The sequence below is a fragment of the Simochromis diagramma genome, unplaced genomic scaffold, assembly GCF_900408965.1.
Source record: "Simochromis diagramma unplaced genomic scaffold, fSimDia1.1 OVJJ01000320.1, whole genome shotgun sequence".
In the NCBI taxonomy this organism is placed as follows: Eukaryota; Metazoa; Chordata; class Actinopteri; order Cichliformes; family Cichlidae; genus Simochromis; species Simochromis diagramma.
In genome coordinates this window covers 12,213,836-12,241,039 of record NW_024386773.1, presented here as the reverse complement: position 1 = coordinate 12,241,039, position 27,204 = coordinate 12,213,836, and the positions used below count along the sequence as shown (strand labels likewise).

Here is a 27,204-nt window from a genome sequence, read left to right as displayed (position 1 = left end):
AAATGAGTGTATTTCTGGGATCAGAAAAATGTATAGAAATAACTTTTTGGCATTTACCATCCTGTGCCAAGGAGACATTCAGCTGTTTCAGTTTAAATGGAAAAATAAAACGTCCAATTGTCCGTCCATCCATAGTCATAGGGCAAAAGGCAGGGTAAACCCTGGGAGGGATATCACAAGGCTAAACATTTGCAATGAATTTAGTTATTTTGTTGTGTTTTTGTTTTGTTTTTGCCTGTGAACATTTAAGCATAGTCTTATTTCTGTCCATGCTGCCAGGTCTACTGAGTGTATTTGGTGCATTATTGCTTTTGGATTTTGTAGCCTCTAAACAGTACCACGGACAGCTCACTCCTGACCTAACTCCATCATAGTTTTATGGGACTCCTTTTTTCAGTTAAATTAGTGATTCTTAATACAGCTAATGTGCGAGTTGGTCAAGTAGGTAATTACCATAACCCATGTACCCGTGCATTTGGTGACTGCTGCATTATCATGCTGAAAAAAGGAAAAACTTTCCATCTGAAGAAGAGTTTTATAGGTCTGCCACTTCTTTATTGTCCTATTCAGGCTCCTCAAATTTTTTCAGAACGCACTGCACCTCATGATGTGATACACCAGGTTTTCTGTCACATCGCATAAGAGTGCTTTGGGAATCACCTTGTTGTTGCAAAAATATGATTTCATGCCTGTCAAATGGCAAAGGGTGGAGTGCCCACTTTGGGTCGGGGATGAGTTCCTGCCCCAAGTGGAGGAGTTCAAGTATCTCGGGGTCTTGTTCGCAAGTGATGGGAGAAGGGAGCCGGAGATCGACAGACGGATTGGCGCTGCAGCCGGTCCGTCGTGGTGAAGAGGGAGCTGGGTGTAAAAACGAGGCTCTCAATTTACCGGTAGATCTACGTCCCTACCCTCACCTATGGCCACGAGCTGTGGGTAGTGACCGAAAGAACGAGATTGCAGATACAAGCGGCGGAAATGAGCTTCCTCCGAAGGGTGGCTGGCCTCTCCCTTAGAGATAGGGTGAGAAGTTCAGCCATCTGGGAGGGGCTCAGAGTAGAGCCGCTGCTCCTCCACATCAAAAGGAGCCAGCTGAGGTGGTTCAGGCATCTGACAAGGATGCCTCCTGGGTGAGGTGTTCCGGGCATGTCCCACCGGGAGGAGGCGCCGGGGCAGACCCAGGACACGCTGGAGAGATTGTATCTCTCGGCTGGCCTGGGAACGCCTTGGTGTTCCCCCGGATAAGCTGGAGGAGGTGGCTGGGGAGAGGAAGGTCTGGGCTTCTCTGCTTAAGCTGCTGCCCCCGCGACCCAGCCCCAGATAAAGCGGAAGAAGATGGATGGATAGATGGATGCCTGTCAAATGTGTAATCTTTCTATAGTGTCATATTTGACTAAAGAAAGGGGAACAAATTCTGTCTTTGTTGCAGGCTGCAAGTAACCGAGTGCCTAATAATACAATTTAAAATTGGTTCTTTGCTAAGTTTTCTGTTATGTGTAGATAAAACAGTGGTTCATCTTACGTGCATTTTTATGCTTTAGTGATTTGTATTATGGGATTTAACAAACAAGCAAGCAAAAACATGAAAATGGTCAAGGACGAGGACTGGATTGAAAATGAGTGAAAAAGCAGCCAATGTCCATCCAAAGAAAAACTTTGAAAAGCGTCAGAAAGGCTGAAAAACTATTGATCAAGATCGCTTTTAAAAAATACAAACAAGTGTGGTGCAAAATGCAAAATATAAGAGAAAGTATACATGTAAAATATAAAGAAAGACTTTTTCATAGTGCTTTACTTTGTAGCAAAATTAATATTAATGGATTAAAAAATACTTTTGCAAGAACTCCTTTTTTGGCAAAATGTAATGGGTTCCAAAGTTATTCTTTCAGAATAACTTGTTTCCAATCAACATGGCAAGAACACGCAGAAGATGAGTTATTTTGTTATATTATATTATAGTTATTATATTTCTAACGTAAAACAATCGAGAAGAAACAGTAACTATTGAGGACACACAGTTAAAGCAGATGTGTTTTTTTTTTTTTTTCATTGTTACCAATGCCAAAATCACAGCGAATCTCTGAAAGGAAATTTTAAATCAAAAAGAGAAAATCCAGTTTCTTGACTTGTGCATGGGGCACAGCTGCCTCTACCTGTTCCCAGAAAAGAAATGAGTCATGGTCACAAAAAACTCAAATAAACAAGATTAAGATTTTTTTTTTCTTACCCAGCCTCGTTATACTGCTGACCACCCAGCTGTACTGTTCCCCATTGGCTTGTCTCGAACCATGAGTTACAGTTGTGGGTGGTGACCCAGAAAACGTCACAGTGCCTGTGATCTGCTGCTTCCAGCTTTACATGCTGCATTGATGGGAAATGAACCTGCTTTGACTTTCCTTAAAAGGAAGACCAAAGCAGCTTTCAATCAAAGGACCATTATTTGCTATTGGACAAGTGGACGTCACATCCAGCGGTGCTACAGCACTGCAGTGGCTGTTGTGATCGGTAGAAAATCTGATGTTTTGCTTGGGTTGTTAAAAAGTGAACATAAGAGAAAAGGGGTGTGGTGAAAACATTTATATAACGTATACGTTATGCTTTAAACTACACGTCTCATTACCGACTAAAGCTGTGGATTAAAGTTAATCCAAACAACCTAATGTTGATTGTATTCAAGATTAAAAACACAATATTAAATTATTCATATTTAATATTTCAATTTTAATTTATTAGTGTATAAATTCAGATTCATATGTATGTCAGGATTCAGGTTGTGCACTGAGAAAATATGTATCTGTTTAATATTGCTTCTTATGTGTTATTGTCCAGCATCCTAAGAGACAAAGTTCATTAACATAAGCTTCATATAATGAGATACAAACTAACTCCCCTGCAGCCAAAAAGAGAGGGAAAAAAAACACCTCAAAAATAAAACAGCATAAAATCATCAACATAATTATTAACAGTCCCCCTTTAACAGCTGGTGAGCTGCTAAACTCCCAAGGGTATTTGGGAAGTGTAGTTAATCCAATGATAATCTTGAGCATGGTTTACACATATTATCGCTTTAATTGCTACGTGTGCTGTGCAATTATACCGTCAACAATTACATGGCTATAGTTTACTTGCCTGTCTGAGCAGTTAGTTCCCCGTAATAGATGCCCTTTATCAACACATGCAAGTAGAGCCAACAAAACGTATACTAATGGATTTTCCAGCACATAATGAAATAATTATATGGTCAGAAATAGCGAGATAACGCTGATCCATTATATAAATTAGCAAAGGAAGTCAGGATAAAAGAGGAGATGCTAAGATAAGAAGATACTGACAATTGAAGGTGACGATAGCTAACGAAGGTGTGTGTATGTGTGCATACACGTGTGTCCATCCATTAGAATGCAGAGTGCGTTCTCCAGTGTGAGTCACCCTCCCATCCACCCACCCACCCACCTCACACCACCAGCAGCAGCATCTAACTGCAGTCACCACCCAGAATTACGCCTCTGACTTCACACTGGCCAACTGAGGATTCTGTTTCTACGGCAACATGCTCCAGATTCCTCCCCCTCTCATCTCCAGCAGCCCTCCCTCCAATCTTTTAACCCCCCCTACCCCACCCTTCCCAGCACAGACCATGTGACTTTCAGGAAGGCTTCTCCAACCTCCCCTTTATTGTTATTAACCCTCTCCTGACTGGGCCGCTGCCAGAGGCTCTCAGCAGCATGCTGGCTGGCTGCCTTCTCGCTTCGCAGAGGTTTCAAAGGGAAATCAGACACATCTCTAATCTCCCTTGGAGATCAAAGCATTGCTTGATCTAAATGTTGGATTAGCATATTTTAAAACATAACTATGTTTCCTTAGTTGTGCAAGACACCTCCTAAACCTATTTACAATAGTGGTCTCTGAATTTAAAGAATCTATACTGTGTATTTACATGACTGTTAATAATGACCATGGATAACTTGGCTATCTATGTGAAAGGGTGTGTTTGTGACAGATCCTTCTATGCTGTTCTTGTTTTCAAACCCACTGTACACCATCTGACCAGCATCAAACAGCAACGTAACACCTAACTAGTGAGAATAGCCATGCATGAAGCTGCTAAATGGCCAGGGATTTCACACAGAGTTGGTGGAGACCAACGATGGAACGAAAAGGCAGCGAATAGCAGACTGAGATGAATCCAGTGACCGCGTGACTCTAACATTAACATCAGTGATGCTCTGTTGCAACAAGTGCAGGGTTTTTTTTGGTTTGTTTTGGGGTTGTGGGTTTCCAAGTCAAAATGTTCAACTTTTAGCGTAGATGGAATTGGAGTTTGAGAGCTAGCTGAGATTTAAAGAGGAGTCGGAGAGTAATAAGATTATAAAGACACCTGAGCTGCTGCTTCAGTAAGAACTTACCTTGAATGGTTGCTTACCACTGCTCTGAATATTTTTATGTCGTATTGTAAGTACAGCTATTGTCTTGAGCCACCCCTCATTTTTTTATATTTTGCTAGGAAAAGTTGCAGCAATTTATTGAAACGTGCAAACATAAATGCGAATACGGTATTTAAGTCAAAAACATAGTCTGCACAATTCTAATGAGCTGAAGAGTGAATATTTGGTATGAGCACTGTTATTCTTTAACACGCCCTGAACTCTCTTATGAAGCTTCCTGGAGGACATTCAAAACTCTTCTTTGGATGTTTCTACACTTTCAATATCGTCGAGGTCGGGACTCTGGGGAGGCCGGTCCATGACCGATAGTGTTACATTGTGTTTTTCTGTCCAGGTATGCTTTGCATATGCATTGGCAGGGTGTTTGGAATCATTGTCATTGCTGTGAAATGTAACTGTTGTCAATCAGATGCATTGCAGATGATACTGCATTGGGGATAAAAATCTAATGTTACGTTTCTGTGTTCATAATTTGATCTCCCCAACACCACTGACTAAAATGAAGCCCAAACCACGAGTGTCTCCACTGTGTTTTACAGATGACTGTAGACGCTCACAGCTGGAAGTCTCACCTGACCGCATTCCTTCTTATTTTCAGTCCAGTTCTTGTGTAATTTGGCCTGTTGCTCAAGAGCACTTTTTAAAAACGAACAAAGCCCGATATCTTGGAAGCAAAACATAAAGAAACTAGTGGTGGCTCAAGACGTATGCACAGTATTGTAGATGATAGTTAGGAAGATTATTTTTTTTAATGACACAGCAGCATTTAGTTGTTGTAAAGCTTGCGTACACTGGAAGCAATTCTCTCCACTTATCGTTTTGAAGCGTAGGCTGGTTATTTGCAGACATTCCAGGCTCCAGTTGCCTAGGTAACCCCCTAATGTATTTACTACCAAGTCATATGTCAGTCATTGGTATCCAGCACTATCCAGAAAAATGGATCTTAGGTCCCGCCCACTTGGCTTCATCGGCGGTAATTTTGCCCTCAGTCACAAAATAACCACCGGTGATGGTAGCACAGCGACGTAGCAAGTGAAGGACTTACTACGTCACCGTGAATCACTTCCAGTGTGGATGCAGCCTGATGGTTATACGTATATTTTATTTATATCTGTAATTTATATTTTATATTGTGATTTTTATCTGTATCATGATTTTACTGGAAAGCACTTTGGTGTACTTCGGTCTTTAAAAATGTGCTATATAAATAAATTTTGATTGATTGATTGATGTCTAACAATATAAATCCCAACGGTTCCATAGTGCTCCTGCCATTTTCACTTGTATTCAAATATGTTTAAGTCATTATAGTGGTCATGTTTTCATGACTTTGGTAAAACAGGACATGTCACACTGTGTGACAGCAGATGCCTTTTCTCAAAAATAAGCATTGTAAAACCTCAAAAATAAACTTTACCTGCCTCTGAAAGGTAAATAAAGGATTAATAATCAATTTATTAATACAACAGTGGCTATTTAGACACTCCAAGTAGACCTGCAGTTTAAAATTAAGTATAGTATGGGGAAATTTGTGATTTGGGCCAAAAATGTTACCGACTGTTGTGAGGTCTTGAAATATGAACAGTATATAAAGATTAAATTGTGTCAAATGTTGTGAATAGGGATCTGTCACAATGTTAAACCTGAAGGAAATCACCTGAATCACCAACTTGGCTTAACTTCATCGAGCCACACGACTAATTTCAGATTTGTTTTGGTTCATTCTGGTAATTCTCACAGTATCGTTCAGCAGACAGTGAATTTTCAGTCAGACTGGTGACAGATAGAAAACAGTCACAGCTGGTGAAACGTCTTGTGGCATGTAGTTATAAGAGATCAAAAATGTGCAATAAGACATTAATGGTGTTCATTGTTTACTGGATGTGTAAACAACTGCTTGCTTGTCGCACATTAGTTTCCACTGTTTTTGTTCCCTCTCTAAGGATGTTGCACAATTGTGGGTGAGTTTTATAAAAGGTATCAAACACACATCCTTTAGAGTTTTGAAATGGAAAGAGGAGCCACGGCATCCGGCAGTGATCTCACCTGAATATTGCCTCATTGGCACAACTGTCTCCTCGGCATCCCATTAGGAGACACGTTGGGTTGTATGTGTGTGTGTTTGTGTGCACGTGTCTGAGCACGCGCATGTGTGAATGGATGGACTTCATGAATGAAAGTTGGGGTTTTTTTTGTTTTTTTTTCCCGAGCTGCAGACAGGAGGTGAGATCATCTTGTTGGGATGGAGACTCCCCCCACCCACTTGCAACACCCTCCCATCGCACATCAATACCGGTTGGTGCCAATCTTAATGAATCCCATCGACATACAATATGGATGAAGCAAACAGTACTGACAACCTGATTAATGAAAGTGCTGTCCAATATCAGCCTCCCCCAACAAACGGGAAGAAGCCACTCCGCAGTGCACATTGGCACAGGTGCACAAAAATGCAGACACACACATCTTTCTTCAGTCATTAGAAAACTCCAAAAATGTCTGCCGCTCTGCTGTTGGCTTCCAGTCAACACGATGATGAAGCAAAGTGTGAAAATCATCTTTGCTTCTTATGTTCAACTTTGCCTTCAGCAGCAGAGTTGAGTGAGCTTTAATGATGAGCCACCTATTCAGCTACGTGTGAGTGAAAGTGACAATGAGTAACACAAGGGCCTCTCGATGAGGATCCATAAATAGCCTTTCAAGTAAGCCAGAAGCAACCCTCCCCCCTCATTCTCTAGTCTACATCCCGCCACACACACACACGTATACCCTACCACCTTCCTCCTAACCGGACTTGGACAATCTGTGTCCACTTGGCACGAGGCCTCAAAAAACATACTGTATATTCAGCAGCAGAGCCGTGCATGCGCACGTGCACACACATGACATTCCTCTTGACATTCTTCACTGCAGGAGTCTGTTAATTCCCTCCTACAGATTATGATACATGTTGCCAAACAATGCTGCATTTTTACATCAGCTTTTTGGATGGACGCCACAGTACCTCTGTAGTCCAACTGCTCTTTAGAAGTTTGATTTTCGTTTTAAAATATATATATGCAGAAAGAGTTTACGTTCTGGAGGTGTAATTTGCCAGGCAATCTGAATTCCAAATCTATTGTGTAATTATTTTAAAAGTAAATGGGATCCCCATCGAGTATCGTTCTTAAAAGCTGTCACTGTGCAGGCTGACGGCTTGTATCTAAAACACGCGATACCCTTCAGCGTTGCTTCTGTTCCTGTTTCTGGTGGAGTTACCACAACAGGAGCTGAAGCTGCGTTGGTGGACATCAGAGGCAGCAGCGTTAATCCTTAGAGGCCTGAACATCACTGACGAGAGGCCTTCCTGCAACTACAAGGTCCACTGAATAAATCATGAAGAAAGTTTTAACGAAAAAGATTGAAATAGAGGGAAAAAACAGAGTGTGCTTCTCTATTCAGACCGCCTTAAGACACAGTGAGAAGAGGATTGTAGATGGGGATGGCATAAAATAGCAAGACTGATTAAAGCTACTGAGTTTTCCTTGCAAAGCCCACAGTTTCTCCTTCATGTGATATTAAAACCCAAATGAAACATTCATAAACTGCTTTTTGGCAAGGGTGTTTTGAATGTTCATTTGGGAGAGTAAGCTATGAGATAATGCTCCTTCACATTTGAAAATGAAAAGCATTAAAAATTACTATCAAAATAAAGTAATTAAATATTTAGAAGTACTGAAAAGGATAATTTAGTCTCTCACAGAGTCTGACTGTGTTAGTTATTAAATTGTTAATAGGCCCAGTATTAGTTTGCTATTGCTCTTGGTCCCCTTTGATGGACAGAATTATAAAAGAACTCTTGTTTTCAGTCTACTTCTTTATTACAAATCTTATTTCAAGCTTTAAAAAAAAATGAAAATATGTCTTATTTTCACTTGGCGAGGATTCGGGTAGCACAGAATGACTCAAAGATGAATAAATGAAAACAGAAGCAATCAGTTTCTCCTTGCTCAGATTTCATGAGGGGCATCAAACTGAGCCGGCACAGTGATCTTTTTTCATCGTGACTTCATACAGCATTCATTAGTAGGAGGAGAAAGTGGAGAATACTCGTGTTTGTGAGTGGTTTTCAGGTCTCTCCGTGGATTGTCTATGCGCTAGCTAGGATTTCCCTACTGTGTACAAGCGGCACAATGAGGTCATCGTTATGGATTTAAGCCCAGCACGGGCTTAATCTGGGAGATAAGGGCTGGATTTGGATTTACCACTCAAAAGGGTCATGTAGCTACAACCATTTACACTCTCAGTAAAGACAAAGCTCACCCACAGCATCCTCAGCTGTTTCACGGCCCTTTATGCTTTTTAGCTGGAGGTTCTCCACTGTTTACACAAATTATTCATCTTGCAGCATTTCTCTAAATGTCTAGGCAGTTTTAAGTTGTAATGTTGTTGTTCAGTGTCAATATTCCCATGAATTGGCTTGACAAACTCCTGAAACATCCTGGGAAAAAATGGATTGAATATGGTTAAAATGTTGCAAGTGTTACTTCTTTATTTTTGGTACTGTTAAAAACAAAAAGTCTGAAAATCCGATCTGATTGCAAGTTTAAAGGAAGCCCTCTGAACAATAGGTAGCGGAGACACTCTGTTTTTGTGAAATAATATAAAAAGTTTGTCCTCATCAGAGTTTCTCCTTTCTGTACTTTTAATAGTCTAGTTTTGTTTAAAATGTATTTGCATTTGTTGCATCCTGGATCTTGTTTGTATGATATTTGGGGTGTTGGAGAACCATGTGTGCCCTGTATGCTGCAAGGCCTTGAAAATACCTTGAATAATAACTTTATTTAAGGTGAAGGCAGTTATCTGCTGGTGGCGTGGTTCCTCAAACAGAGCTGAGCTTTGTGTTAGAAAAAATGACAGTTGTTTAAATTAGTTTGATATTTTATTTCATTCAGGTTAATTATGGTCGCTTAGGGAAACAAACGACGCTGGGGGACAGTCCCATTTAGGTTCTGCATGTGCTGTCCTGTCTCACAGAAATGGGTCAGGAGAGATTGGAGATGATGATGATATAATTTTTTTTTTTTTTTTTTTAAACAAACAAAAAAGCGTCTTTCCTTCATGTCCCTTTTGTGGCAGACGGAGTCTGCAGATTATCCATCAATTACTCTGCGCTCTGTTCAGAGGGCGTTAATAGGTTTTGAGGGGATTTAAATGGTGCTGTCCAGTCAAATGCTGCATGCTTTGAGAATGACATCATTTTGGTCACCTCACATGCCGGCTGACCCTCCTCCCTGCTCTAAGAGTAGCCTCACTCGAGCCCGTGTACCTGCGGTTGTCCCGTCTCTCACCGGACTGCACTCGTCACTCCAGATTTCTCCTCTGATAGGAGGGCATCAGCGCTCCCTCCCTCCCACACAGCCTCGCTTCGCTCTCTCCATCGCTCGTGTTTACTACAGCCTGGGAGAGATGGTCGTATAAATTGCCTGAGAGTGCGCATATCGCAGCATCCTCAGAGGGGAATTGAAAAGGGGGAGGAGGTGTAGGATCAGGAAAACAACCCAAACAAGGAAAAACATCTGCGTTTTCTATCGTTTCAAATTAACGCAGGAGAAAAACAGACCTCCACAGAGCCCTGCGATTGAAAACCCGCACTGGAGGTAGAGGAGAGAAGGCTGAGCGCGGATGCTCAATACACGGACAGGAGGACAAGGGAGAAAATCAGAAAGGACCAATAACTCCTAGAGAGGAATAATCTTTTGCAGTCATCAGCGATGGACTCCAGTTATCGGCATTGAGGTAGGAATCGTCAAATTGGCTTCTTCCAGTCGAGGTGTTAGGCAGGTAGGCATGAGGAGAAGCGGGTGGTCTTTGCATAAAATAACACGTTACTTCTCTTATTTGTTTCCCCCAATTTAAAGTGCCATCGTGCGTTTGAGTGTAACTTCAGTGCTGTCAGTGATGCTCCACTGGCGCACCGGGTCGTAACCGCAGGAGGTGCCAGGAGAGGCAATGATGCGCCTCCGATACATCCACAATGCGCTGGCCTGTAACAGACCGTAGCTGCTCCTGCGGCTCCCGCAGCTGACACCTCGAAATAAAGAAAGTGAGAAACGGAGCAGGACTATTAGGAGGCAGGATCAGTCGGATGTGACTGATGTGTACACCAGATGTGTCTTAGTGGTTGAGTTTCTCTTAGTGCATCACATAATAATGAGGGTGGTTTTTCCAGACTTGGGGGTTTGTTGTTAGTTTCTTGGATAATGAAATCTCCAGGCTGACTCTGCCTTGTTTCAGAGTCTCTGATTAATCTGAGGACAGGGAATTATGGATGTTTATATGCATCTTGGGTAAGTCGGCTAATAGCTCATTCATCAGACATCAGCACTTTACTTCTAGTGGGAGTGTCACAGTGGGATGGTTGATGTAGCCTAATGGTAATTCACTCAATTTCCCTCAAATTGACCTCCAAATTGACTGATGTAGAAATGCATGAAGTGCATCTCATAATGACTGAAATGGAAATTGATGAGCTCCAAGTTCGGGATTTTAACAAAAGTATCCTGTTTTCTTATTGTGCAAGTTTATTGTCCCATCTACTCCAAAACTGTGCTCTGTATTGCTGTGACTGTTCCTCATATTCTGCTGGTTCTTTATCAAAAACTTGAACTTGAACTTGAACATGATGATGATAGTACTACGAACATTTTGACTTGTGTTCTTGTTTTACCGAGCATGTAAATCCTGTTGTTGCTTGTCCATCAAAGGAGTGGTTTACTTCAAGAGGCTCTGGTGAGAAATAATGCATTTTTCTTCTCCATTGAGTGTGCAGATGCTGCTGCCCTTGGAAAAATGTACAGCTTTCACGAACCCTGCAGAATTTGCTCATTATTTTGTAATCTTATCCATTTTAATGTCACTCGAGTGAGATGTGAATAAACAGCTGTCTCACCATTAGGACTACAGAGCAGCAGTGAGTTAATCCTGCCGAACTAAAAGCAATGCAACGCTAAGCATGTAATACTCTGTAACAGTGTGATACCTAACAGTGTCAGTTTATTCTAAGAACGGGGGGTTGGTCTCTTTATTTTCTGTGCCCTCCACTGAAGGCTTAGCTATTATGCTGCAGACAGGATGTTCTTTTATCTCATAACCATTTTTCACATTTTAGTGTTTTATATCTACCGACTGGCATCTACCCAGTTGATGTCAGTCTCCCGACTACAGGGTACATGTGGACTGACACCTGTCACCTCCACTTGTACTAGCCAAATTACGAGGGAGTTTGTTTTCTGTGTTTGTAAGAAATGCAGAAAACGATTATTGTCTGTGGATTTTTGTATCTATATATTTTTATTCTGATCTTGAACTCCATCTTTTCCTTTGGTATCTGTGGAGGAAGTCAAAACCTTTAAAATGCAGTTTGGTGATATTGATGAGGAGCTCAGGATGATGTGCTTTGTCTGCCTATCAGACTTAGACTACAGACTTGTGTTGCACATATGACGTCATAATAGCCGAAGCTTCTTCTTTTTTTTTCTTTTACTTAAAATGGAGCTAAAGATGACTACGCTCTCCTGCAAAATCAGCCACTGCTGACAACTTTCAGAAAGAGTTCATTTAATCTTGATTTCACTCATATTATTTTATTTAAATTCCCTTCTTTCCCTCTTTTCCAGTTTTCTTCAGTCATTCTGATGACCACAGTCACTCATGGCCCTCATGCATGAACCTCGCGCCCCATCGCCCTCTCTTTCCGGCTTCAACACACCCCTCTCCGATCCTCCGTCTTTTCGCCGCCTCGATGCCGAAACACCCTGCACGCCAGAAATGGACTTGACCCCAACCCAGTGCGTTCTTCGCAACGTCCTCTCCATAGACACCGGAGGTGCTGTGGAACCCGGGGGTGGAGGAAGAGAGGGGCACACTACCGGACACAACCAGACACCCTGCGAGGAACAACAGGAGCACTTTGCCAACAGTGTCCTGAAACTCCATGAACACGATGGCGGTCCTGGAAGGACGGAGGGAGAGGGACAGGATATGGACAGCAGTGCAGTCAGGAGCCAGGCGAATGACGCCAGGTTACAGTGCCAGTCTACAGGAGGGGGAGGAGGGTTTTTGGAGGGGTTGTTTGGGTGTCTGCGGCCTGTCTGGACAATGATCGGCAAAGCCTACTCCACAGAGCACAAGCATGACCTGGACGGTGAGTCGAACCATCAGATTTATTTCAGTGTAAATGACTGAACACACAAATATGCCTGAATTCTCACTTTTGCTTTTGCAATAAAAAAAAACAACCCCTAGCTCTCAATTAAATTTAATGATAAGCTTTGATATGCTAATTAAATGATCTTATCCCCCAGTTTAATTACATTAAACAGACAGTAGGTAAATGACTCCCGCAAAGGCCACGTTGTAAACAAACCCCTTCCTGACATGAACGAGCTGCAGCCAGCGAGGGAGACTCTATCAGAGCTGTAAAGGGCTTATTTTCCCCTGATATTTCCCCCCCATCCTTTTTCCTGCTCGTGCCCACCACCCACTACCACCCCCACAGTGAAACTAGCTCCCTGTGACGCTGTGTTGTTTATGTGTGCAGCCACTACAATAGCGCAGGGCTCCCCTGAGACCCCTCTGCCAAATCTGCCTCATGAATTATGCATGGCCATGCTCTGACCCTGCGCCTCTCATCTCTATTAACACAAACCTGACACACGCATGAGGATGAACGCGTGCACACATAAACACGTCCGCAAATAGAAACATTTCATATCTGCCGCTGACATAAACGCATAAAGTCATATAAGGTGCCAAAAACAAAAGTTGATGAAATAAATAGAGCATCAGACATCAGGCACCAAGGTGGCAGCTTTACACTTCTCCTCATCTTTATTGCCTTCTGATGTTTTATCATCCATTTGACTTCCACGTATCCCCTCTCCTCCCCTCCTTTTTCCATCCCTCATTGTCTCCCTTCCTCTCCTTTTCATCCCGTGCTGTTATCACTCCCAGCCCATCTGCACCTCGCTGCTCCCCTCCTCTCTGCGCCATCACATGGAGTCTCACGCACACCAATAAGAGCAAAACGGATATTATAAAAGTGAAATAAATGGGCCTTTTGTAACCAAATCCTCGGCCACTATATAACAACACCGACTCTTTTTTCAGTATTTACTGGAACTAACAATATATATCTGTAAAAAGCTGGTCCTCTATTGATTCTGAAGGACTGAAGGTATCTGGTAATGTGCTAAATTGTCCCCTCTTTTTTTTGTTTCAAATGAAACAAAGACACACGGAGATTCTGGTTTATCAGATGTGGCTTCATGTCTTTATTGAGGAAAATTTGAGGGGCTCATTAGAGACTGAGCCCACAATCAATCACCGGCATTAATCATTCATTTCATCCTTATTAATATGATAAATGTGTCTGAAGCTTCTTTCCCCGGGTTAAAAACAGCAGCAGGGTAGGCTGTCTATCTTCTCTCTATTAACAGTCTGTCTGCAGCCACATGGACCCCTGCTGACCGGTGGGGAATCCCCCTCCCATCTTTTCTCTTTGCACACAGACACACACACACACGAGTGCTATCCAACCACCTCCCGTTCACCATACATCCACATTCAGACTCTGAAATTCCCTCCCTCTTCCAGCCCCCTCCTGAGCGCTGGACCCCTGTTTTGCGTCAGCCCCACAATGGCACTAAGGAGGATTTAAGAGGCTGAGAGAGAATTAACCGCAGGAGATTAGAGCTTTATGTCTGTCTGCCTGCACACCCCAGGCTTAGGTTAAGGTGAGGTTCAACAACAGAACAAGATATCAACTGGGGATTCCGTTTTGAGGTTTTACTCTAACGGGTTTAGCCTTTCGTTGCAGCACGCCAGCGACTGTAATGATGCTGGATGTTTCACGTGTTAGCAGGTTTGGGTTTATACTCGGTCTTTTTGGTGTTTTATGTTTGCTGTACTTACACACAGCAGTGTACACACTGATGTTTAGCAAATGCCATGTTTACCACATATAATCGCTTAGTAAGGATGCTAAAAACACACAAACCAGACAAAAAGTGGGGGGATCCCCAGAGTTACGAGGATGTGTCACCTTGAAAACTTGTAGCAATGTCTCAGCGACCCACTTTGAACCACAAAGAGAAGTTGTCAGGGAATCATTAAGGTCCCTATTACTCATTCATTAGAGAGAATACATATCAGTTTAAAAGCTGCTGAGATTTTAAAGTATATTAGACAAACGACACAAGGGGCCTAATCTGTGTCACATTAAATGTCTCATAGTCTGGTAGCCAGGCTGACTTTTCAACATCACCAAACAAAGACCTGCAGCTACTTTCAAGCATCATTTTGCAGCAGAGTTTCATCATTCAGCATGACAAAACATGTCAGTAGACATTAGTGAAACCATTCCTTTCTTCTATATGCGCTTTTTTTTTTTTTTCTGGCTTCAGAGGAGTGGGAAGTCCCATTCGAGGAGATATCGGACCTGCAGTGGGTGGGCAGCGGAGCCCAGGGTGCCGTCTTCCTCGGTAGATTGCACCTGCAGGAAGTGGCTGTGAAGAAAGTGCGGAACATCAAAGAGACAGACATCAAGCACCTGCGGAAGCTCAAACATCCCAACATCATCACCTTCAAGTAAGCAGATGTGATCACTTGGCTTAGGTGGAAATAGAGAGGCTATCGATAATGGTTTCAGTCATTTTGAATAGGAAGAATGTTCTTTGATGGAATAAGATGAACATTTGGGCACTTAAGCTTTCATTTGTCTACATTTGTAACGGCAAACATTGCAAATTCATACATAACCTTTCTTTACTCTGTCAGAGGTATCTGTACCCAGGCTCCTTGTTATTGTATCATCATGGAGTACTGCGCCCAGGGACAGCTGTACGAGGTGCTGAGAGCAGGGAGGAAGATCACGCCATCCCTGCTCATGGACTGGGCCATGGGCATCGCTGGAGGCATGAACTATCTTCACCTCCACAAAATCATCCACAGAGACCTCAAATCACCCAAGTGAGCTTTTTCTTTTTTTTTTTTATACATCTAAGTTTAATTTTTTAATTTACATTTTAGTGCATTATAGAAACAGTGGAAGGGTGAAGAAGCAATGAAAGAGATGCAGTGGCTTCTAGATTAAAAGAAAAATAACAGAAGTGGGTTTTTCTCCATTCTGTTTGTTTTAAATAACCCACAAATGTTAACGCTTTACCCTTTGAAAACCTACTAGGAGAGGTTTTTGTCATATTTCAGACTTCTTATAAATCAAAATACTGGGTTTGCATCAAAAGTTAGTGAGGCTGGTCTCTGCCTTGCAGCTACCCTTGGAAAAGCCCAGAAAGTATTCTAATGGTTGTTAAACGTCTTTAATGCTGTATAAGAGTACAAGGAGCTGGTCACATGTTGTCTTTGTAGGGGAAACAGTTCAGATTTGTGATGCTTACATCCCAAACCACAGCTTCAGAACCACTGCTTTAGTTAATTGCAATTAACAGCTATGATCATTTGTATGATTCATGAGCAAATTAATTAATGTGAAAGTCCCCAAATGCCTCACCACTGGTCAGGGTTTGACAAAACATGAAGTGCTAATGTGTTTTATTACTGACTGTTTAAACCTGATGGATGGGATGTTTCATTCCAGCATACTGATCACCTATGACGACGCAGTGAAGATCTCTGACTTTGGCACATCTAAGGAGCTCAATGACAAGAGCACTAAGATGTCCTTTGCTGGCACTGTAGCCTGGATGGCCCCCGAGGTCATACGTAATGAACCGGTCTCGGAGAAGGTGGATATTTGGTGAGTGTCATAACTCCTCTGAACTGTCCCTTTGCATTATTGAAATTTTACCATAAGAGTTTTCTTATCTGTCACCAAATCAACACAGAATCTCATTAGTTGCCGTCTACTACGGCGCAGAGTGAAGGATCCTGTTCCCAGCCAATCTTTTCAGCATTACAATATCTCATTACATGAAATTCTATAGGGTCTCTGCTATTTCTGATGGGTTGCCCTCTTATGAGCACTGATTTTTTTTTTCCCCTCCACACTCTCTGCCTCTCTTTTTCTCCTATACTGTATTCCTCCATCAGTCTTCCTCTGTGTCCTAAAAGAAACGCTAGCTAATTTAATAATTGATTTGCCAGATGCTGCAGTGCTCAGGAGAGGCTGGAATAACCTTCCGAGCCTATGGATGCTTTGGCCCAGAGCCAGCAGTGCATTAGCAGAGAAGTGAAAATAGGATTAAAAAGCTTTTGATGTAGAAGCAAAGCAAAACATGGGTGTGTACTGCACAGTTTTGTTTAAATATATGTAAATCGCTTAGCAGTACTGTTTCTGACAGGAGTGCCGGAGGAGGAGAGGCTGTTGTTAAGTATTTACATGTGTTGTACATATTTGATTTAGTTATGACATACATTTCCTGAATGTTTTTAACGTTGTTCACGAGTCGAGAGAAAAAGACTTCCACAAATAATTTCTAAGCCAAGGGCAAAATACATGCAGTGCCTTGGGATCATCAGTACATATTCTCCTTTAATATAAAAAATCGTGAACATGGAGATGGAAGGACTCATTTTGAAACACAACATCATAAACCAACCTAACCTTATGTTAAGGTGCTGTTGGCACCTTGGATATTGTACACGGTCTCCATCGCAACCCAGAGAATCACCAGCAACAGACTTTCCTTAGTTACCGTCCCCACGGGTGCACTCTCTTCTTCTTCTAGTGCTAAACTGAAACAGTGAAGCGTAATGGAATAAGTGTTATTATGGCTCTTATCGGCTGTATTTCTTGAATCGTTAAAATGATTAGCGAACATTGTTTCTTCCAGAATTAATTAAAATATCCCATAAAACATTAGAAAAATTAGAGCTGGTTCACATGATCCACAACTTCCTACATAATCCTTATTTATAAGCCAGAGTTGAAATGGTAATGTTGAGGACTGCCACTTTTAATGACATCATAGATGACATAGGAGCAGGAAAAACATATCAATACTCTTTGTCATTTCTTTAAAAGTAGTCGTCAGAAACGTTTCTCCAGATGTCTTGAATGTCATTCAAAGCTCTTCTTTCTGCCTTTTTCTGCCTTTCTATGCTGTATTTTTTTATTTATGACAGAATCTTTCAATAAATCTCTTTCAATAAATTCCCATTTTCCTTCCTCCTGCTGCTTGCTAGATATTTTATCTTTCATGGCCAGTTCTCTTCAAACCTTAGAGACGATCGTGTGAGAAAATCCAGTAGATCTGCAGCTTCTGAAATCTATGAGTACTTCCCTAAATGCACAGAGTTTCTTCCATGTGATTGGCTGGTTAGATATTCAGTATATAAGGGGAATTATAGGTTCGCTTTAAGTTTAAGTCATCAAAGACTCCCTATAAGGCATTGGAGCTTTTGCATGTGGTATCCATCAGAAACAGCTGCTGGAATATCTCAGAAAGCAAGATTTTCTTCTCACAGGAAGTTAAAAGTGTGACATTTCTGTGAGGCTGCCTTTTATCTGCCAACTTCACATCTTTATCCAAATGTCTGGAGGAAAGAAACATGGCTCGTATCTCTGCAGGTCATTTGGTGTTGTGCTGTGGGAGATGCTGACAGGAGAGGTGCCGTACAAGGATGTGGACTCCTCCGCTATCATCTGGGGAGTGGGCAACAACAGTCTGCAGCTGCCCGTGCCCGACAGCTGTCCAGAGAGCTTCAAACTGCTGCTGAGGCAATGCTGGTGAGCAGACGTGAAGGGAGACGAAATTGGAGGGAAGAAAAAAGATAAAATAGTTGAGAGGAAAGATGCTTTAAGAAGGTGGAAAGAATAAATGTCACACACAGAGAGGGGGACGCTAATAAAGCCATGATTTAAACTGTTCACAGGAACTGCAAGCCCAGAAATAGACCTTCGTTTCGACAGATTCTCCTGCATCTGGACATCGCCTCAGCGGATATATTGTCAACCCCACAAGAAACTTACTTTAAGTCTCAGGTAAGCTTCTTTTGCCCTTTTTATAGTTTCATTATTCTCTTCAGACAATCTGACCTGAATGGAAGATGCTCACATGCTTTCTTACGTTTCTTTTTAGCTTCTCTCTCTTCTCTCTCAGTGCACTCACAGGTGTATTGTTATAAGCTTGACCCAAGGAAATATGAACCAGACCACAGAGACGGGCCTTTTTGTTAAGCATTATTTTTCAGAGCCAGTTTACACAACGTTGGGGTCACCCAGTAAAATTCAGACCTTGTAGCTTATTTTTAAAACAAATAAATATTGAGAATATGAGCTCTGTATGTCTGTTCGAACATCAGCCAGCATCACCAACAGTCATTTGTGCCAATTGTTCCCATTGTGCTGCGTAACTACAGCCAGAGCAGGCAGCTGCACACATGGGAGCACTAATAATACCTGTCCTCTCAGTCACAACATATTATTGTGAGTTCCTCAGTCTCTGACCGTAGATCAGGACTCGCACGTAACAGGGAATAAAGAAAACATTTTACTGTCTTCGTGATATCACAGTGTAATTCAGTAGCACCGGGTGTCTGCCTCTGAGTGCGCGTGGAGACGCAAGCATACGACAAACATATTCGACCTCTGCAAACGAAACTGGATGAAGGAGAATCACAGATGTATAATTGTGTGGAAGATACGTTGTTGCTCAGCCATGCGGATCCATTTATAACTCAAGCATGTATAATTATGAGACACGCTTGTGCACACAGACTCACAAAATAAATAAGATTTTCTGTCCCTTTTTAGAGTAATCCACTGCTTCTCCCTCTGGTTATATCTCATGGTGCAAAACATAAACCTCTTTCATTTTCTCCACTTATCCTTGATCCTTTATTTCTCCCTGTCCCCCTTCCCCCCCCCTGCAGCCCTCTGCAGTTTCTCCCCTCTCTGCCCCATAATGGATTTTTCTTGTGACGTTAGAAAGAAGTATTTGCTGCTGGAGTGTATTGATTGGTTTAATGGTAGGGAGCTGAGAGCAAGGAGAGAGAGGAGAAAGAGGGGGACTGGAGACAGGAGACTGCAGAGAGTCCATTAGCTTAATAAGAAGAGCATCCTTTATGCACAGATATAAACACACATGCACGTGCATGTACACACACACACTCATAAATCTGACTTCCCATTGTCCTTTGATATGACAGGTATCAGATAACAGCTGTCATGCTGCACTGTGTACAAAAAAAAAAGTGTGTACTGCATTTTTTGGGGGGGGGTTTGGGGTTTTTTTGCCTTTCATGTCAATTCTTGTTCAGTTTTGCTCCATGAGTACTGATTATCATCTGGCAGCCTAATGGATTTTGTCCCAGTGATATATACACGAGTCGCTGTGCAAATTATGAGGGTTTTTTGGTAGAAGATCAAGGTTGGGTTTACTCATAGCATTGAAATCATTTTTCATTAAGCTCATTTTCATGACTCATAAACTTGAGTCATATAAATTCTCTCAGTGACAAACAGGAACTGTTTCATCTTCCAAGTGTGCAAATCTAATAAATGCAACAGTTAAAAAAAAAACAGAAAGAAAAAAATGTGAATGTGCAATGAAGCATGTTTGATCACCCCACTGTTCTACTACAGGCTGCTGACCTCTGGTGGCTTTATTAATAAAGGTGGCTCTGGGTTTTTGAATGTCTGTACATGCATGTATATTTTACATTTAATAGCAAGTGCAACATTTTATCGGGTTGACAAGGATGTTTTTCTACCTGACGTTATAAACTGTTCATTTGCACTTGTACTCGTTCTGATGGATATGCGGTGTTTTGTGTGTTCTGCCAGGCGGAGTGGAGAGATGAGGTGAGACATCATTTTGAGAAGATTAAGTCCGAGGGCACGTGTCTGCACCGGCTGGACGAGGAGCTGATAAAACGCCGCAGGGAAGAACTGAGGTAAGATATACCTCAGTAAGATTGATATTATCGTCTGTATTAGTTTATATTTGGCAGTGTAGCTCTGGGCTTCAACCTCACCGTTTTTCGTGTAAACACATGGAAAGCTGGAGACAGACAGAGCAGTAGAAACTGAACAGAGTGAACTTTACTGACTGCAGATATGCCTTTAATTCAGAAACAACAGGAAAAGCGAGAGCTGGGGTACAGGTGGGTTGTAAAGTGGCTTGCAGATGCTTAACAAGTGAGAATACACCCTCTATGATATTTGCCAACTGAATGTGGAGACGGGTATTAGCTGATTTGGGACACCTGGCTGAACTAATGCTATAGTGGATTTATGTGAACATCACAGCCTGTATTAAAGTGGAAGTGATATTGAAAGCAGCAAAGGTTGATTAATGGAAAACAGAATGTAAATGCAAAATGTAGAGCAAATAATCAGAGTTTCTATATACTAGGTGTAGTAGGTAAATATCAGTATTGCCTATTTATAGCCTTCCCCTACTTTCTTCCCCTCGCAGACATGCACTGGACATCCGAGAACACTACGAGAGGAAGCTGGAGAGAGCCAATAACCTCTACATGGAACTGAATGCTATCATGCTGCAGCTGGAGATCAAAGAGAAGGAGCTGCTTAAGTATGAAGACAAACTGCATTGTTCTTAAATTTTTCTTTTTGCAGACTACAGGGTGTATCAGAAAAAATCCTCTGATGTCAAAAGGCCATATTTTTTTTAAAGTAGAGGGCACAGACTGAATATAAAGTAATTATTTAAAAATAAATTGATGGCTTCACTTATTAAAATACCCTAAAAGCTTTTTAATACATCAGCATCGGTGAAGTAATGAAATAAAAGACGGAAAAGTGAATCTGAAATGTGACATAAGTGGCCATTACATATATAGTCACACGAGGCTATTGCATGTCATAGGCCGCTCTCTTATGCTCAGTGACATCCATTAAAGGGGTATTGACTTTGTGTTTAAACATTAGGAGGGAGCAGTCACTGGACAAGAAGTACCCAGGCTGCTTCAAGCACCACAGTACCAGACAGTCAGCCTCCTCCAATTCCATGGAGAAGCTCATGAAGAAACGTAATGTACCTCAGAAACTGCCCTCGCACAGCAAGAGGTGAGGCGACAAGGAAGATGTCTCGTCCTGTAGTTTATATAGCAATAATTTGCTAATAACATTCGTCCGTTTTTGTCCTTTCCAGGCCAGACTTACTAAAGTCAGAGGTCATCCTCCCTAAGCTGGACTCGTCCATGACCCAGGTCACAATCCCCAACAAGGGCTCTACCTCCCCCGGCCGCTCACGCCGAGGAAAACCTCGCTACAGAAAGGCTGGAAAAGGCAGCAGTGGCGACCTGGCTCAGCTGAAAGCCACTCTGTCCTCGTCTTTAGCAATGATCAATGCAACCTCGTCTGTTCCCAGCAAGCACCGTCTAGACCCCAGCGCAGCCCTCAGGGGCTTACAGCATGACCTTCTACTCAAAAAGATGTCCTCCTCCAGCCCCGATCTTATTTCTACCACTCTGGAGGTCGAGGGCAGGAGGAAAGGCCAGGTGAGATCAGGGCTGGACAGAGCGGGCAGTCAGAGCGCCTCAGCTGGGCTGGAAGAGAGCAGAAGGACTGATGGGCCAGAGCGGGGCCCTGACGTGGGTGTAGGCGGGGATGACTTGGCAGAAACGCCTCCACGCAGTGATACACCGAGCGAAGACGCGGCATCTATTCCTTTTTCCAGTAGCCCTGACTCCCCTTGTGGCAGAGGAGCAGCGGCGGGCAGGGCGTCCGCACTCGGGAACGCTCGTGTCACCCACGAAGGTGAGGAGAAGGAGGAAGGGACGGTGATTACACGCTCGCCCAGAAGTCAACGGCTTACGCCTTCAGCACTGCTCTACAGGGCAGCAGTCACACGCAGTCAGGTGAGAATTTAATACAGCTTGTATGTCAACATATTTCTGTCTGAAGCTCGGAGCCATAAATCTCAGCCTAAATAGCACAGACGTACACCAACATATATCAGTGTTTCTGTCCATATTTTATCAAAGGGCTCTTTAATCTATTCAGAATTATAATTATAGGAGTTCACCTTTCGCGGTCTTACTGTTTTCGCTTATTTTTTTTTTTTTTTTTTTTTTACAGTGCATTGTATTCTGCATCCTGATTGGCTGTAGACCACTGTCAATCTCGTGCCATGCCTCCTGTACAGGATTTAAATTTCTTCTCTATTCAGCTACAAAGTCTCCCCTTACTTTGCTCAATATACAGTCACCGGACACTTTATTAGGTACCTCTTTCTAGTCTTGGATTAGGTTTCTTTGTCCTTTGCAATACATTCAATAATGTGTTGTAAACACTGATCAGAGATTTGGTCCATATTGACATGATAGCATCACAATTACTGCAGGTTTATCAGTTGCACATCCCAAATCCCCCCTTTCACCGCCTATTAGATTGAGATCTGGTGACTGTGGAGCCCATTTGAGTACAGTAAAACTCATTGTTATGTCTAAAAAACCAGTTTGAGATGATTTGAGCTTTGTGACATGGTGCGTGAGCTTGCCATCAGCCATCAGAGGATGTGGTCATGATCAGGAACAATACTCGGGTATGCTGTGGGTTTGAAACGATGTTCAGTTGGTACAAGGGGTCCAATATGTGCCCAGAAAATATCTCCCACCCCATCCTGCTTTTGCTTGATCAGTAAACATGGGCTGAATCCAAGCTTTCATGTTGTTTACACTAAATTCTGACATTACCATCCAAATATTGCAGCAGAAATTGAGGCGTGGGAGCATTTTTTTTTTTTTCAATCTTCTATTTTCCATTTTTGGTGAATGTGTGCAAATTACAGCCTCGGTTTCCTGATCTCAGTGGACAGGAGTTAGCGCATGGTGTGGTCTTCTGCTTCCAGGATTGATGTGGTGTGCATTCAGAGATGCTCTTCTGCATGGCTTGGTTGTAACAAGTGGATATTTGAGATACTGTTGCCTTCCTATCAGGTTGAAGCAGAGAGATGATTGTGCAGGAAAATCGCTGTAAATCAGCAGTTTCTGAAATACTTAGATCAGCCCGTGTGGCACCAACAACCGTGTCACATTCAAACCGTGTCACTTAAGTCACATGATGCTGTTTGAACTTCGGCAAGTCATCTGGACAGGCCCGAATGCCCTGAGCTGCTGCCATGGGATTGGCTGATTAGATATATTCGTTAATGAGCGCAACTTCCTTCTTTCCATTAGGTGCAACTCATTTAGATAAACACAACTAACACAAAAAACTCGAACCTTAGTAAAAAGTAAAAAAATTCAGTGGGATTACGGTCCAATGAATTTGGAGTCAGTTATTGGTTCTTGTGCACTGACTGCTCACGTATCAGTGGTTGCACCTTCAAAAGTCTGTTTTATGTATTCTAGCCGAATAGCGTGAGATTGTTTTATCTATTCTCAGACTAATCAGACATCTCAGCTCAATTAAGTCTAATTACAGCACATTGGAAAATGCTTTTTCTCCACAGAGACGTGGAGTGTCATCAGAGGAAGAGGAAGGAGAAGTGGACAGTGAAGTGGAGTTGCCGAGGAGACGGTACTTAGTGCATTTTCATACCGCTGCTTGTTGTGTATCAATGTCTGTATGTACTATCCTTTAGCCATGGTCACTAACATACTTGCGGATTTTCATTAAAATGCGTATTCTCATATTGCGTACCCTTTCAGGCGGCCTGTGAGCATCACCAAATGCCAGTCCCTGTCGACCTTTAGCTCAGAGAACCTATCGGTTTCGGACGGTGAGGAGGGCAACACTACTGACCACTCCCACAGCGGTACGCCCGACGTGGTCAGCACCAACACAGACGAGCGACTGGATGACAAGAGCGACGACCTGCTGTCTCAGGGCTCGGAGATTCCTGCTGACCCGTCTGACCCGACTCAGCTGGGCTCCGATGGCCTGTCTGAAAAAGAAGCCATTCTGCAACAAGTCAAGACGCAGCTCGCCTCAAATGACCCCAATTATGAGGTAAGGCAGAAAGAGTGAAATGTAGTATAGAGGTCTGATATCTGCCAGATACACAAACATCTTTTCTGGCAAGGAGCTGATAAATTATCCTTCTATAATCTGTTCATTTTCTGACTCCTGATTTTCCTCCAAACCAGGGCCTGTATGATGACTCCGACTGTGACAGTGCAGAACTGGACCATTCGTGCACTGCAGACCTCAGTCAACCTCCAGCCAACTGGTGAAAACCAGGCACCTCTAACCCACTCCACCACCTGCAGACCTGGCCTCTCAATACCTCCTTCACTCTTAGAAACTCTGAGTCATTATCAGGGACATCGCAGAGAGGCAGGAAATTGAGCAATGTGTTCTTAACCACATATCCTGGTTAAGGAAACAAAAAAAAAGAAAGGAAAGTCGCATTTCCTTTGGAGATGAATGCAGCACGGCGATGTGACAGCACCTTTTGTTCTCTGAAATCACATCAAATGACACCTCAGCGACACAAGCTTCGATCAAAGAGGCGACGTCTGCACCGTCTGTTGTCATGTTGTTTTCGTGTCCTCCATCATAATTCATGTCCGTTTTTTATTTTTGTCCTAATGAAAATGATCATGAAACTATTTAAATGTCACGATCACTGGAGACGACCAGTGTCGCTCTTTTTACTTATAATTTATGAAATCTTCTGACTTGTCGTCTTTAAAAAAAAAAAAAAACCAACTTATGCACTGTTTAATTTATTAGAAAGAAATGTTTACATCTTTTTGTGTCGTTTACATTTTTATTTATAAATCGTGTCATAGATTACGTTTCCATTTTCTACTTCTGGTTTTAATATCGGTGTAAATATGGGATGTAAAATGAACAAATTTTTAAAATGTGAGATTGTATAATTTAAGGTGCTGATGTTTCTAATTAGGTGGAACTATTTTATTTGAAGCTCTCGGTAGTAGAATGTACTGTAGCTGCTGTTCATGTCCGAGCATCCAAACAGGAAAAGGAGGAACAAACATGTGAACAAGGAAAAGCAATATGTCTGCTCTGGTCTCACAGCCGGGTTCTTTTAGGACAGATGAGCTTTTTTTAAAAATACTTATCGCACGTGTTTACTGTATTTAAAAATGCAAGGTCATTTTAAAACATATTCCCCCGTTTATAGCATTGAGAAAAAGCATGCGAGTGAAATAGTAGGGACACCTTACTGAAGTCAAACGCCGTCTCGGCTCCAACATGAGAACATCTGCAGAAATTTATACCCTCCAGTGCCGAGTAACTGAAGGCACAAGAAACGCCAATACAGATCCTACAGCGTGGTAATTTTAGAAGCCGAAAATCATTTATGCAAAAACCCGTTTGTGTCCAGTAACGGATTCATCTCTGGCAGAAACATTACATCTCAACATTTATCTCTTTAAATGTGAACATTTTGGACCCAGACGTTGCCATTTTCATGCCTACTTAACTTGGCCAATTTTATTTATAGTCTACTCTCAACATAATCATCGGCTGAAAACTTCGCCATCCAATGGTTATTTTTCACTCTTGTAAGGGCTGCGTCATAAACTGTGACACCTAAAACCCTTGTTTGTGTTTGTTCTCCTTGGCAAATGTCCTTAATGTGCGCCTGAATCTGACCGTACAACAGCACATCACGTTATTCCATGAATCCATGACTGATCAGGTCACACTCTATAAGCTAAAAATACAAAAAGGCAGCTTATTTTGTTCATCTTTGAAAAGAAAGAAAGAGACAGGTTATCTTTTGCAGTTTATATTTGTAGAAAGATTTTACAGATTGTGGCCCCCCAAGGTTTGAAGCTAGAAATCCTCCTGCAGGATTAAAATGTTGCCAAAAAGCAAGACTACTGCCCTCTATTGTCCAATCGTGGAGGTACTCATGTTTCCCATGATGCTCACTGAAAGCAACCCTGTTAAATGTTGGCTTTTTATACTGCATTATCGTAACTATATTTAAAAAGAAAGAAAAAAAATGAAATGCCGTTAAAAATAAATTCAAACTTGTAAACCAAACGTGTGGTTTCACTCTCCTTTCACACGGTGACAAAACTCGCGAGAGGGTTTGTGGTTTAAGCATTTCACATCTTTATTTCTGTATTCTTTTTAAACAACGTGGCACCCAGATCTACAGTCTCAAAGGAAAAGAAAATAAACGTGCACAAAAGTTTTTCCTTTCCTGCAAATAAAAAATAAATTCTTGAGCAGAGCAAAGAGCAGGAAACTAGTGTTAACTCACAACCTTTTCTACTTCCAGAGCATCAGTGATTTCACTTCTTAGCCTCATTACATTTAACAGATCAGTGTCCAGGAGTTCACCCCCCCCCCCCTCCCACCACCCTACTTTGGTAGTTAAGAAAAAAAATATTTCCTCCATTTAAAACAAATATTCCAACTTTTAGTATATAATCAGTCTTTACAAAAAAAGCGAGGAGAACCCTCTGCTTCCAATCCCTAAAGCCGACCCCAAATCCCCAAAAAACAAAACAAAACCTCCCATCCCAGCAAAATATCAACACATGATCTCAGGACAGGAGCGGGAAGGTTTAGGAATGACATGTAAAGGGAAGAAACGTGACATGCGGAGTCATACACACTTTAAATTATCTGGATAAATTCATCTGAGTGTTAGAACATTTACTAAATAACCAAATATAATTTGTGACGGTGCATGTACAGCTACGTGTTCTCGTCAGTGACACAAGTGCAATCCATGTTACAAGCACTTCAATTGAAACGGTGACAAAGGGGGAGAATGCTGTGTATATCTGAAGCAAGTAAGTACAGGTATTAAATGGACAAACTGACAGGTGGATCTCAGAGAGGGGAGGAGAAAAAAAAAAA

The 27,204-nt window shown here is 42.1% G+C and overlaps 1 protein-coding gene across 3 annotated transcripts in view; it reads left to right on the top strand.

The window, feature by feature from the left end:
* LOC120719458 (mitogen-activated protein kinase kinase kinase 12-like) overlaps positions 1-27,202 on the top strand; it is a 28,915-nt gene extending 1,713 nt beyond the window's left edge. The window contains exons 2-15 of one of the 3 annotated variants that reach the window (XM_040008636.1): positions 10,032-10,220; positions 12,101-12,627; positions 14,888-15,071; positions 15,261-15,452; positions 16,081-16,239; positions 18,013-18,171; positions 18,318-18,426; positions 20,230-20,339; positions 20,864-20,980; positions 21,337-21,474; positions 21,560-22,268; positions 23,864-23,931; positions 24,063-24,363; positions 24,501-27,202. In XM_040008636.1, coding sequence (XP_039864570.1) covers positions 12,135-12,627; positions 14,888-15,071; positions 15,261-15,452; positions 16,081-16,239; positions 18,013-18,171; positions 18,318-18,426; positions 20,230-20,339; positions 20,864-20,980; positions 21,337-21,474; positions 21,560-22,268; positions 23,864-23,931; positions 24,063-24,363; positions 24,501-24,587 — 2,826 coding nt within the window. In that variant the 5' untranslated portion in view covers positions 10,032-10,220; positions 12,101-12,134 and the 3' untranslated portion in view covers positions 24,588-27,202. Of the gene's footprint in view, positions 1-9,062; positions 10,221-12,100; positions 12,628-14,887; positions 15,072-15,260; positions 15,453-16,080; positions 16,240-18,012; positions 18,172-18,317; positions 18,427-20,229; positions 20,340-20,863; positions 20,981-21,336; positions 21,475-21,559; positions 22,269-23,863; positions 23,932-24,062; positions 24,364-24,500 lie in introns of those variants that run through there. The other 2 variants (XM_040008625.1, XM_040008646.1) reach the window with 2 other exon arrangements.
* The last annotated feature ends 2 nt before the right edge of the window (positions 27,203-27,204 follow it).